The 14,647-nt window shown below is 31.2% G+C and overlaps 1 protein-coding gene across 1 annotated transcript in view; it reads left to right on the top strand.

The window, feature by feature from the left end:
• The window catches only part of LOC143054023 (uncharacterized), a 119,057-nt gene extending 105,520 nt beyond the window's left edge, over positions 1-13,537 (top strand). The window contains exons 47-57 of the mRNA XM_076226867.1: positions 343-744; positions 1,247-1,453; positions 2,145-2,219; positions 2,646-2,816; positions 3,520-3,601; positions 3,890-4,107; positions 7,220-7,393; positions 9,653-9,786; positions 11,096-11,258; positions 11,526-11,681; positions 12,311-13,537. Coding sequence (XP_076082982.1) covers positions 343-744; positions 1,247-1,453; positions 2,145-2,219; positions 2,646-2,816; positions 3,520-3,601; positions 3,890-4,107; positions 7,220-7,393; positions 9,653-9,786; positions 11,096-11,258; positions 11,526-11,681; positions 12,311-12,423 — 1,895 coding nt within the window. The 3' untranslated portion in view covers positions 12,424-13,537. The remainder of the gene's footprint in view (positions 1-342; positions 745-1,246; positions 1,454-2,144; positions 2,220-2,645; positions 2,817-3,519; positions 3,602-3,889; positions 4,108-7,219; positions 7,394-9,652; positions 9,787-11,095; positions 11,259-11,525; positions 11,682-12,310) is intronic.
• Positions 13,538-14,647: the final 1,110 nt, after the last annotated feature.

Below are 14,647 nucleotides of genomic sequence, written 5' to 3'. Positions count from 1 at the left end.
ATAAAGAAAAAATGTCATGCAAATCAATTTTATTTGTTTTTACACTTATTATATATTTACAGCAATGCCAAAACATAGCACACTATAACAGCTTAGTCTACCTAATGAACTGCATAACTGAATTTTATAATTAATCATTGCAAACATCATCTAGGTCATCCAACATAAAAAAAAAATCAAAAAATCAACCGCAAATTGAACTATGTTTTATTGCTTCATCTTCAAAATATCTCTAGAAGATGTCAGACTCATATTTTGGATTCTTCACCAGAAGACATTCTGGAGATGTACAGAAGAGACCAATTAAACACACCTCTGGTTATATATTGATTTATTTTGTAGATTCTGGTAGAACATGTAGAAATGATTACTTCTCCCCAGAGTGTCATATTTACCACACTAATGGTTCACTGGATATACTTCTGAGTAACTGGACACACGGATGTGCATGGGATTATAACACAGATGACTATTGGTTCTATAAACCAGAAGATACCTGGCACAATGGGATCAGTCATACAGATTCATTGTGTCATAACCATTATGATTGTGATGTGTTGATTAATGACAGTTTAACATGGTGTTATACAAGTAGAGACTATGATGTGGAATTTACATACAAGGAATACTATCGCTGTGGTTGGGGCTGGGAGGATGAAGCTTGTTCACGGACTAAAGTCAGCTACTACACCAACAGATACATATCTTTCTGTGGAACAATGTACTGGGAATATGGATGTATAAGTAAGCATAACTTAATTCAGACAAATGAAATAGGAATTATGTATACAATGAATATCCCAAAATAAATGGGAGATAAATCTAGATCAATGAAAAAACATTTTATTCCTGTTTAGTTTCTGACAGTTTATGTCTGATCAAAACAGCCTCTAATTTAAATTCTTTCCTTATCGATTCATATAATTTTAGAAATAAGATATTAGATGTCAGCTTTATATTTGATCAACTTAAAATATTCAAAGACAACTTTTTGGTAAGGTATTTTTATTTGAAGGATATGTTTTACCTTCTTTGTTTAATATATATATGTTGCTAGAATATGGTATTTGTATTTGTATATGGATGTTTGAACAGTTGTAATAGATCTAGGTTGGATAATGGATGCCAGTTGAATTACTTTAACAATTAATGCAATTTGTCAGTGGTGTATAGTTGTCATACCAAATTTATTATCTTTTATCCACTATAACACATTGTAACTAAAACAATTTTCTTTTTACTACAGTCCCTCAGTGGTCACAATGGTCCCATTGGTCTGATTGTTCCATTACATGCGACCGAGGATACCAAACAAGGACTCGGTATTGTGAATCTGATACAGAGTCTAATACTGTAGATGGATATAACAACACCTGTGGACAGAAGAGTGATGAACCTCATACACTGGAGACAAGAGATTGTCTTCTTAAAGGAAACCATAGATACTGTACTTGTAAGTTATACTCAAATTTCATTGGATATTTCTCAAACAGATTATATGCATTAAATCTCAGTGGAAGAATAAACAAATGTTTTCAATGAATCATGATTAATGCTAAGTTTGTGTGGGGAAAATGGTGAAAAGATACCAAAGGGGCAATTGATAGACAAGTAGAATCTGAAAAAAACTATACTGGTAAAAAAATAAATGATGAAAGACATAAAAAATCAAGACATGAAGTGCTCTCAAAGAATCAACAATTATTTTTCCTCTAAGTGACAGCATTTTTCTCAAAGTTGGTCATCAGGTGCAAAAAGCGTCAATTATGAAGATTTTGTGTCCTATTTCTTGACCCCAAAAACCAAGGGATGTTGATATCCAGCTATATTCTAGCTGTACAGTGTACCCTAGTCAACAAATGAACACCAACACTTCTTTTTTCTTTGGTTAAAAATTGGCAATTGCCTTTGCCTGGCAAAATATGTGACTCTATGGACTGAAAGCAATGACTGGTAGACTTAAGGACTGGTGAGGACTATACCAAAATTTAATGTATGGAAGGCTGTGAAAGGCATGTCTTTAATATAAACCTATTCTGCTCTTTTACACTTATAGGGGAATACAAGAAGATGAGTTATTATATAAAGTTTTTATTAAAAATTAGTGTTATACTATATTAATGTATGACTGCCTTTAATTACAGATTGTGAGGCCAGGAATTTTAGTTATGTAGACATTGGAAATTTAACATTAGGACCAGTAAATGACACTGAAGAAGGTATTTTACATTTCACATAATACCTTTATTTGTTTTATAAATGAGATAAACCAAAACAATGGGAAGTTAAAACATCAGGTATATTAACATGCACGGACAAAACATATGCAATGAAGCTGACTGTGCAAATACTTGTACCTTTTGAAATTCATATGAGAGAGAGGTAAAAAAAAGAAATTACTACTTACTTTTTTTTTAACTCTTAGTTGAAATGTGATATAATTGTTCTCTCCTTGTCCCACCTACCCCAAAAAAAGATACTTTTTTTTCTATCTTCTTCTTGTATTTCATCACCTTTATGATATCATTAGTGAATTAAAAGAAAATAGAACAGTCAGTATCAACAATAAATCAACCTGATTAGTTAAAGTTGGGCAGAGGAAACACATACGTATTGAATTAAGACCTTTACTTTTTCTTCATTAGAAAATGCCTATATTATGGAGAGTGAAGTTGATATTGTACGATGTTGTGGACTAATAGCATCATGGACATTTTATCCAGTGAATGTTGGAACTCTTAAATTTATTGTGTGGAGATCAATTGGTGTTCCTGGATACAGAAAAGTTGTGGGAACCAATTCTGTTAATATCTCAGGTATTTACTACTAATTACATTCTAAATAAAGGCAACAGTAGTATACCGCTGTTCAAAATTCATAAATCGATAGAGAAAATCAAATCCGGGTTACAAACTCAAACTGAGGGAAACGTATCAAATATAAGAGAACAACGACACAACAGAGTCACAACACCGAAATGTAACACACAAAGAATCGAACTATAATGTAACAATGGCCAAAGAACATTATTACATACATATTAACATATATTCATGCAAAGGACAACTTATTTTTATTAAGGTGAAAATCTTACTCAAGTAATTCATGCGCTCCATATAACTATTCTTTCCACTCTTATGGCATCAATATACATAGACCTCTCCATAAATTAAAAAAATATAGTTATCATTGACTAGACCTTTTGGCATTTATGTAGCAGAATATTACAACTGAGTTATTCAAGTTATTACAAATCAAGTATCTTACTTTCCAAAAATAATCTTTTAAAGTGAAAAAGATATATGATATTTACTAGCCATCATTTTAAAATCATTCGAATTTTGCATTTTAAATTAATTCTTTTTAATGAATACATTGTGGATTAATAATGTTAATAAAAGAAATCGATAGGTATCTCAGTTATATACATGTTACCAAAGATTAAGAGACTGTTTTCTAAAAAAAGTATAGGAGGTTTTGATTAGCCAAACTGTATTAAGATGATTTCCTTTGTTACAGATACTGACCTTAACAAGATAAACACATTCATCCCACCAGATGAGCAAAGAATCACTATAGTCGCCAGAGATTTTATTGGATGGTAAGTATATACAACTTTGTATGCAGAAGCATCATGTGATTGGAATACATATACCAAATGACAAAATCAGGTCAATCTGACCTTGACCCTTGATGAAGTTACCTCCAGGAATCAAACATTTCAGTGATTGTAACAAATTCTTGTAAAGGATTTTTTGAAGATTTTAGATATTAACTTTTAGATGATTTTAAAACTAAAGTTTAAAACTTATTGAGTAATTGCTCTGGTATTTTGGAAAATTTGCAGGATGAATTTGAAGAGCTTGTTTATCTGACAAGATTATTTCAGGTATGATGGTGGAGCTCAGATTTTATCTTATGATTGGTGTAATGCCTCATACAATGCTTCTTATCCTGAACACAGAGATCTCAGAGAAAACTTATGTCCTACAGATACTTATAAAATTGTTACAGAGGATCCTCAAGATGGTGATGTGGTCAACTGGAATGGGACCAAAGAGATTTTATATGAACAAGTGTTTGCCATTCAGTATACCACTGTTGAAAGTAAGTTGTACATGGATTATCTTTTAATATTTTAATGTTATTATTGTTTAAAGTTAGTGCATTGTAGATTTTATGTTTGAGTTTCTTTATCAGTTTTGAAGGGCAAGAAAGCTTTATATATATACTGGTGATTATCCCTTTGAATATTTTCTTCTCTTGAGTATTGTAACTCATTATTGTGAACTCATGTTTGCCATTCTAGAAATTATTAATCTCTGTGTAAGAGGAAATAACTTTTATATTTAAATATTGACCCAAAACAGAAGATGATGCAGTCCCTGAATTTTTATACGCCTTTTTACTGGAATAGGGTTATTAAACTTAATTAGAAATATTGATTAAAGAGGTTACTGACTGATATCTACAGCTTATCTCACTGACAGACTGAATTTTAATGAAATTGACACTATGATAATTTAAAGACCAAACAGCCTATTCATTTCTATCAGTGATTTTTCCTTTAAATTTTGTGTGAAGGTGTTGCATGATTTGAGGAACAAAATATGATGAAAAAAATTGGGGGTCACCGACTTAGTTTTGTCACTATAGCAACCTCAGTTTTGTGTTTTCCCGAATATTAACATAATATTTACTTGCTATCTAAACTCTCAAAAAAATGCTTTATATCAAACCTACAAGCATAATTCTTGATTCACGTTAAACAGTAGATTTGTATCTTTCAAATACAGGTTCAAGAGTTTAAGGCTCATATTTATTTGATCTTTAAAAATATGATTTATTTCATTCCCGCCAAAAATTAAACGTAAAACTGAAAAACGTTTCCAGTATTAAAAAATATCTACCAGTGATTTCTTCATAAAAATTTAAAGAAGGAAAGTGCCATATGTAAGAGTTGTCTTTCTTCAGAACATTGCATCTGACGTCATAGTACAAACTTTCCTGGCTGGCGCACTATTTGAAAAAAGAAATCGCAAATTGGACGTTTGAAACCCACATTTAAATTTCCAAGAATAACAACTATATTCACCTAGTACTTTATTATCCGGTAATACTAGAGATTATGCATGTATCAGTTTCACTTCTTTATGATGTTGTTGCCACACAATATAAACCTTCAGAAACACCGTCCGTCGGAATGAAAATTGTTTTAAATAACCTTTCACGCCGCTTTTGTATTGAAAGTCTATTTTTGTCCTATGTTCCACATAAGCAAAATTATTGAAAATAAAAAAAGAAATGAAAAATGGCACTGGTTTATTTACAGAGTATTTGACTATACCAGACTAGATGACTTTTTTTGTGCATGGTTCTTTTTCGCGTCAATTTCAGAAGTTTGCCGTAACGAACTCATTCGGTACTGTTGAAAGACGGACATACAAAAGCATGGACAGAGTTCTGTATACCATTATTTTTCCCGACTAAGACGAACGTTTAGAAATTATTGCATCGAGTTTGTGAATTCATTATTTTTGACTATTCAAGATATAAGGAAATTAAAATGATAGGTATAATATATGAATGAAAGTTTTGATTCTAAAACGTTATACATCTATCTTAAAATACAATCCTTTTATTACTACCTCATGTGTTTTCAATAAACGAGACAGTAAATATAAAATACAAAAAGTGTTTGATTCAAAAATTAATTTAGAAATAATTTTCCGTTGAAAACTACAAAGTAAGATTTCTCCAACAGGATAAATTTTAAATATAATAAATCTAAATTGCTCATTTTGGAAATTAAAACAAAGAAAAGGTTGTTTCCGGCATTGAAAATCGAAATTTGTTTTCAATCTTTCCGGTCACAGTTGTAGCTAAATGAAAGGGAGCGATTTTATGTAAGATATTATTCTTGGAGCAATTGTTTTTGTCATAAGTTAAATTAACAACAATTTAGTTTTAAACACCGAAAATTTGGATTTTAATTCACATTCGCTGAGTATTAGTTTTATTAATATTTTTTGCCTTACAGCTTATTTCCTAATGCATGTAGGGTAAAACTTTGGTTGGCTTCCTTGCTTTGTTTGTATTAATGTTTACTCAAGCTCTGTAATTAAGATTGACATCTTTATATATAGGTATGTAAACCTGTGTATATGCTATTTAATTGAATTGGACGTTATCAAAATATAATTATACAAAATATACAAACAAAGCAGGCAGGCAAACCAAAGTGTTGATCTACATACAGTAGGAAATTAGCTGTAAGTTTCAGTGAGATTGGACGATATATTTATCATTTCTCCTTAAGACAATTTGAAATGAAACAAATGACAAACAAGATTTTGTCAAATAAGTAGTATAAATAAATTTTAACTTCATTGCAAGATCGGACATTAGTTTACGAGAATCATCCAGACATCAGTTACATGCACATGTTGCCAGTATGTCAAAACTTTTAGGAATAATTGATTATCGGCCTAACCTTGTGAATACTCAATTTTTTTAATTTTTGAAAAATTGACATTAAAATTAGAAGGATCATTGCATAAGGAACATGTTTACTAAGTTTTAAGTTGATAGGACTTCAAGTTCGTCAAAAACTACCTTGATCAAAAACTGTAACCAAAAACTTTAACCTGAAGCGGGACAGACTGACGAACAAACGGATGCACAGACCAGAACACATAATGCCAACAAATCGGGCAGAAAAATAATTGTCACCTAACCTGTACACAATTGGCGCAAACGAAAGACAAAATCTACGCAAGTGAAGAAGAAAAAAAAATGAAATGCAGATCGACGCAAATATCAGACAAAATCTACACATGTGAAAGAATAAAAAAAAAAATGAAATGCAGAACAGCGCAATGCAAAAAGTCGAGATCAAAATTTATATTTTATTATTTTTATTAGAACGAAGGTTAAATATAGTATAGTATCTTATGTGTCCATTTGTGTTAAATTTCCACAGGATATTAAAGTAGTGCGACGCATAATAGTTCCTCTTTTCTTGGGAGACGTAGCGTACCTACGTAGCGTACACCATGTTGGAATCCGTGAAAAACGCGAAATAGGACGTTATAATTTGACGTTTTTTCATTGCTAGAAACAATGTCATAGAGCTTTTATGTCACTACCAAGTTGCGTTAGCTGATGCGCATAAACAATAGGCTGTTTGGTCTTTAATACCTTTTATTCTTTTTTTCAGATACACTACCCTACTTTAATTTATCACGTTATGAGAAGACAATACCAGACCATTCACCAATAGATTTCAGTCTGATAGATTTTTTCTTCAATGACACAGATTATGCTGATTGGTTTGTTGATTACCAGCCAGAATATGATAATGATCAGTATTTCTACTTTGATACTTGGTCTAGTAAGTTGATGGTTGAGTAAACACTGCTGAAATTAAAACAATAAAAAATGCAAAAAATAAAACCTAGATATATTTTGAAATTAAGGATACTACTGATACTAGAAGGACTGCTTCATACCTTGATCTTTTCCTCAATATTGACGCAGATGGACGACTTCACACGAAAATCTATGATAAACGGGATGATTTCAACTTCTCAATTATCATTTCCCATTTCTCAGCAGTAACATACCCTTTGCCCCTTCCGGCCTTCGTATGGTGTTTACATATCACAATTGATACGTTATTCTCGTGCTTGTTCACACTATACGGACTTCATATACAGGAGTGTGCTCCTTACACAGAAACTGCTCCAACAAAGTTATGAGGAGGACAGATTAAAATTGACACTCTGTAAATTTTATGGACACCATCACGAATTGGTGGATCCATACAATGTGTCTTTGACCAAACTAGCTAAGGACATTTTTACCACATGGTAGATTTTGGTTTATCATTACCTCATCTTATCTTTTAATTACCAAATGTGACTTATTCCCGATTATGACTGTTTTGCTGAGTGTGAATTCGCATTACTATAAGACGTGTTACAGTACTTATCTATCCCAAATTCATGTATTTAGTTTAAATGTTTAATGTTATATTTGTAATTCTCTTCGGATTTTGTCAAATGTGTTGACTTCTTTTCTATTATATTCATGTGTTATGGTAAAGAAAATTAATCACCGCCTTCATTTATTAGATTTCATTTTGTTTAACGTAATCTGTACGATGTTTTATGTTTGAAGTTAGATTCCAAACAAACCGGACATAGCTATATAATATAGTTCATTGCTACCTTAGTTTGCTATTAATAAGTATTGAAATGTGCATTGTTATTAAATGTAATATCAGTATTAAGTTCAAATATAATCTTAAATCAATCCTAATTCTATCTTATTCATTCAAATGTGACGTCATTTTCCAATTTTTATGATCTGTTTTACAAATTCAAATGTGACGTCATTTTTTTGTCATTTTTTACAATTTCAAATATGACGTCACTTGGCCTTGAGGTTTTAACTTATTCAGATGTGTCTATTTTTTGGTGTTGCATTTTGTCGGGTTATGTAATGTATTTTGGTTGTTTCCAGTAATTAGTTAATACGTCAGTTTTATCATATATCTTTTGTATAGTCATTTTATAAAATTTACTGTTTGCAAAAGTATAAATTATTCTAAATAATAGGGATGTTCTGGTACCTAACAGAAAACCCTGGCCGTTTTTGGCACAACTTTTTTTAACTTTTGGTCCTCGATGCTGTTCAACTTTGTACTTGTTTCGGCTTTCAAACTTTTGTATCTGGGCGTCACTAGTAAGTCGTGTGTGGACAAAATGCACTTCTGGCGTATTAAAATTTTAAACTTGTTGCCTTTTGTTAGCTATTATTCGTGTGTTTCTTTGCCAATTGTGTTCTCCTATTTATTTATATTGTAGTCCTGTAATGTTGTGTTGTCATTTTAATGTTATATTTCACATGACCATAAAAGAGGGAGGTTTGGCATGCCACAAAACCAGGTTCAACTCACCATTTTTTCCTTTAAAAATGTCCTGTACCAAGTCAGGAATATGGCCATTGTTATATTATAGTTCGTTTCTGTGTGTGTTACATTTTAACGTTGTGTTTCCGTTGTGTCGTTTGTTTTCTCTTATTTTTAAGTGTGAATTCACATTACTATAAGACGTGTCACGGTACTTATCTATCCCAAATTCATGTATTTGGTTTTGATGTTATATTTGTTATTTTCATAGGATTTTGTCTAATGCTTAGTCCGTTTCTGTGTGTGTTACATTTTAATGTTGTGTCGTTGTTCTCCTCTTATATTTAATTCGTTTCGCTCAGTTTTAGTTTGTTACCCCATTTTGTTTTTTGTCCATGGATTTATGAGTTTTGAACAGCGGTATACTACTATTGCCTTTATTTAGCATATGGCATGGCTAACATGTAAAATAAAGTTTTCTTTTAAATACAATATCCATAAAAGCAATGTTCATAGCATTTACCAATTTATACTGGACAGAAATGTCCTTCAGACAATATACTAGTAGAACAATATAAAGATTACAAACATATGCTTTATGTGAGCATTTTATAGTTGTAGTGTGCCCATAAATATGTTTCTTTCAATTTCAAATATAGCTTGTTGTCATAATTCTATTTGAAAATGATTACCTAGTCTCTAACTTTTACAGTAACGGATTACAATTATTTCTTATAGAATCTGTTCATGTGAAAGATGATCTTCTGCATATAGTTGGAGAAAGAAACCAGTATCACTTGTATGTCATGTGGGCTGAGGATTCCTGCTACAACAGAGTTACTGGAACTGTTACCATAACAACATTTAATGGGGTAAAGCTTTATCAATAATTGGCTATTCTTTGCAATTAGCACTGTTAATTTATGAAGATGTTGTGTCATGAATTAATTTAACTAGGTCCCACATTTAACATTGTATGTGCATCATATTGTACTGTTTGTTTATATTCTAAGGTCTATGTAGAAAATCATCATGTTTTTGTTATAAGATTCAAAGGATAATAATACATTGACATTAATAAGAATACATTTTTAACCGGATTTTGTGAGAAAAATGTCGGTTATTGATTTGGGGATGTACGGCGGGCGGACGGGCGGGCGGTTTGGCTGTCGGGCGGGCGGGCGGGCGGCAATCAAATGTTGTCCGTGCATTAACTCATGAACCGTTCAACCAAAGCTTTTAAAATTTTAATATATTATTACTGACAACTATACGAAGGTCAAGTTCAATAATGGCGATTTTGACTTTTACCGTTCAGGAGTTATGGTTCTTGAAAGATTGAAAAATGGAGTTTCCAGTCGTGTCCGTGCATTTACGCATGAACTGTTCTACCAAAGCTTCCCAAATTTTAGTATGTTGTTACTGATGACAGAATGGAGGTCAAGTTTAATAATGACGATTTTGACTTTTACCGTTCAGGAGTTATGGTTCTTGAAAGATTGAAAAATGGAGTTTCCCGTCGTGTCCGTGCATTTATGCATGAACTGTTTTATCAAAGCTTTTGAAATTTTAATATGCTGTTACTGATGACAAAATGGAGGTCAAGTTCAATAATGACGATTTTGACTTTTACCGTTCAGGAGTTATGGTTCTTGAAAGATTGAAAAATGGTGTTTCCCGTCGTGTCCGTGCATTTTCTCATGAACCATTCAACCAAAGCTTTTGAAATTTTAATATGTTGTTACTGATGACAAAATAGAGGTCAAGTTCAATAATGACGATTTTGACTTTTACCGTTCAGGAGTTAAGGTTCTTGAAAGATCGTAAAATGGCGTTTCCATTCACGTTGTTGCATTTACTCATGAACCATTCAATCTAAGCTTTTCAAATTTTAATATGTTGATACTGATGACAAAATGGAGGTCAAATTTGATATTGACGATTTTCACTTTCACCATTCATCAGTAATGGTTCTTGTGATATTGCCAGGACACAAATAAATGTTAAAAAATCCGGTTTACTGTCGTTGTGACAGCCTCTTGTCTTCTTTTATTTTTATGCACGTTTACTCCATTCTCAAATATCATGAAATTAACTTTAAATTCAGATTTATAAAGAAAAAAGATTTTGAAATGTTGACTAACTTTTATAAACTAATATGCATATACAATTGAATTCCAGCCGCCTACCTTCCCAGATTTCAACAAGAAGATATACATTGAAGAAACAGCTACTGGAGCTTTATATACCTTCACTGTTGATGATCCATCTAAAGGTCCAGACCCAATCACATGTAACATGACAAAAACAAATCCAGAAACAGAAAATGTCTTTTATCTAGAAGGTATGTCCATCAGTAGGTCTAAACTCTTTTTTAAAATTTGTTTATTTTTGTCCAAATTATTTTTCTGACAAACAATTTATATTGTTAATTATGAAAACTTTCATGGGGAATTTTATGATAAACCATTGGTATTCTACAAAGAATTGATTATTTCTAAACAAAAGTACCAAAAAAATAACTCTGAAAACTCAACTCTCTTTTCAAACTTTTCAAAAAGTCCTGTTTTAATTGCAAATGTCAGTGAAAAGATGTACAATTGAATTTCAGGTCAGACTATTCATCTCAGTAGCTCTGCAACCTTAAATGCTGACACCTTCCCTGAATATGAGATTTACATATCCTGTTCTGATGGTACAGATACAACCTTGGGTTTTCTGAGAGTAGAGATTTCTAAAGATAGTACAGACAATGAATTGCCAGAGGGTAGGTTTATTAAAACAAAACATACATGTAATTGATATTTTATACACATCTCAATAAAACTAATTCAACAAGGCTTCAGTTTAAATGTTCCTATGGTGTCTTGTTTATTCAAATGAACGATGTGATGTTAACAAAACAATCTTTTAAATAAGTGTTGTTTTTAAATGCCATAAGATAAAGAACTGATCATGCAAATGTTGGGGAAGATTTTTTTTTAAAGTTCTTATGGTATCGACAATTCCAACATGAATTTGCACTAATCCTACTTGACAATGTTATAACTACTGACCTTCTTCTGATTTACATTAATGACCACACCTTAAATACAATACAAACTACTATAGAATATCTTGATTTTTGAAAATCTTATTTATTTCTTATCTGCTAAGACTTTAATATCGGCTAATTTGGTATCACTTCATATCATATTAACCCAGATAATGACGAAATAGTATACGCAACTTGACAACTGGATGCAAGTTAAATATTAGTTGATTACATTAAAAATACCAATTTAATTGAAAATAAAGAATCATCAACTTCATTGTCAAAGTAGGTCTATGATTAGTGCCATAGAAAGCATCCTATAATTGTGTTTGCTAATATATATTTGTATGTTCTGTTTTCAGAATGGGTTGAAGTTGAATCATATGTATTAGGGAGTGTAACCATTGCCTCTGTCACAATTTCATCATTTACGATATTCAACATTGTAATGAATGGAATGCCGGCCTTCTATTAAAGACAGTTATTCAGCGTATACATTTAAGTGACATAGGAGAACAGTTATTGTAAAAAAACGAAAGTAACAACAAATATATGTCTGATGTATGCAGTTGTATTAATCAATCATTTAACCTTTAAAATCCACTGAAGAGATAATTAATTCATTACAAATTGCTATAGTAAATTGTGTATATCCTCTTACCTTTTTTTTATTGTACATTTCTTAAATTTGAAAGCTTATATACACTAGATATATAAATTTTTTATTCGAAATGAAATTTGAAAACTCCAGAAAAATGCAAAGCAAAATATGTTTATACACACCAACTTTATTAATATCTCAGTGAGAAAAAAGAACCAGCAGTTTCATAATTAGTTGTTTAATCTGTTTATTTTATTTATTGTATTCAGACAAGAGATTGTAATACATGTGTTGTTTATGTTGTTATTTTGTTGTTTGATTTTTTCAGTTCATGTTAGTTTTTTAAACCATATTATTTCCAACAGGCTGACATTAGTATACTGCTAAGTAATTTGTTCAAGAAAGACCAATATCTATTTTGTTTTGGAGAAGTTATTCCATTTATGACAAGTATAAGAAAAAAGTTGAGTATGTCAATGAAATAACCCCATTAAAATATAAAAGAGGATGTAGGTTATATTTTCTAAATCTCACAATAACATTTTGTGGTTACACAATGGCTATTTTCATGGTATTCAAATAATAAAACAATCCATCATGTATTCAAATACAGGCAAGGGCCAGAATTAAATGGGAGTAAGAGTGTCAGGGGGTCCAGCATTCTGTTGTGCTGATTTTTTTAAAATAGATTGAGAAAGGAGAATATATTTAGGAATCAAAATTGAAAAAGGTTCAGAGTTCTTTCAATGCATATAGTGTTCTGCTTGAAAATATCCATTTTCCCCTAACATGTATAACGAGAACTGTGTTATTAAGATACTTTAAACTGACCACTGATAATTTTTACATTATCAGGTAATGTTTGCAGTGAATTGAACTTGTGTCATTATATGCTTGTTTCATATTTTTCATGTTAAAAAAATTTCTGAACAGAAGAGACAGAAAATCATTAATAAATCTGAAAGTAATATTAAAGACCTTTATTAGATGTTTTGTCTTTTTGTCTTTAAGAAGGCTCAGTATGAATTCGGCTTTATGTCAGTACAAAAACAAATCACACAATGAAAACCCATTGGAATATTGACTGTGCTGCTGAAATATCAATCCACCAAATTTGTTGACTGAACAGTCCAACATTCTGATGATTAAATTTAAGTGTATTTGTTGTGAGAATGTTCCCGTTTTTTAGACCTTGGTCCTTAGACAGGGATTTAATATTTACTTTTCCAGTAGATAAAGCTCTGTTTAATGAGACAGTGTAGTCGATCTTTCAATTGACAATGTAGAGTAATAGTGTAAAGTGTAGAAAAATTAAAGATTTGATACTCCTGTCAAATTTAAAAGATTGTGATTGAAAATTTTGGAGTAACTGTAGTTCTTTTGAAATTTTACGAATCCACGTCTGGTTGACACAACTGCTTAAAAAAATTAAGTGTTAATAATTCTAAAGGTAAAAAAAAGTGGTGGTCAGATCTTTTGAAAAAGGTTTACTTCAACTTCTTGAAGCCTCGTTCATGTATATTTTTCATAAAGTTAAGGTATCCTGTTTTAGTATGGGAGATTTTCTTTGTCCTGTTTGATTTTAGTATTGTTAAGGATTAATAGACAGTTTGTTAATGCCACTGTTAATGCCGCTTTCTTTTTCACCGTTGTTGTCATCACTTTAACTTTTGTTTCTGTTGTTCTATTATTATGTTATACGTTATTATATTGCGTTGATAATATACTTTCAAGCAAAATCGATGTTCTTTACTGCCTCTCCATACATTGAGTTTACTGCTCTGTCACATTAGTGACTTGACAAGAAGATTTAGTGACAAAAAGGGAGAACATCAGAGTGAGTAGTTGAGGAGCTGCACTGATTTCCAATTGAAAAGGAGAGTTAGCAAACATTAACAATACAAGTCAAGACAATACAAAGTTTATGTGAGACTTAGAAATCACACTCTGCTTGTAGAATTCTTGTGGGTAATATTGAGTAAAATTTGGAAACATACACAGACAGGTATGTTTTAGATGTAGAACGTATTTTAACAAAATTTTGCAATAAATTAGGCTAATATTAACAAAGAAAAACTCAAAATGCTGCAGATTTCGT

Source organism: Mytilus galloprovincialis, chromosome 12 (genome assembly GCF_965363235.1).
Source record: "Mytilus galloprovincialis chromosome 12, xbMytGall1.hap1.1, whole genome shotgun sequence".
In the NCBI taxonomy this organism is placed as follows: Eukaryota; Metazoa; Mollusca; class Bivalvia; order Mytilida; family Mytilidae; genus Mytilus; species Mytilus galloprovincialis.
This window is presented reverse-complemented; position numbering and strand designations above follow the sequence as displayed.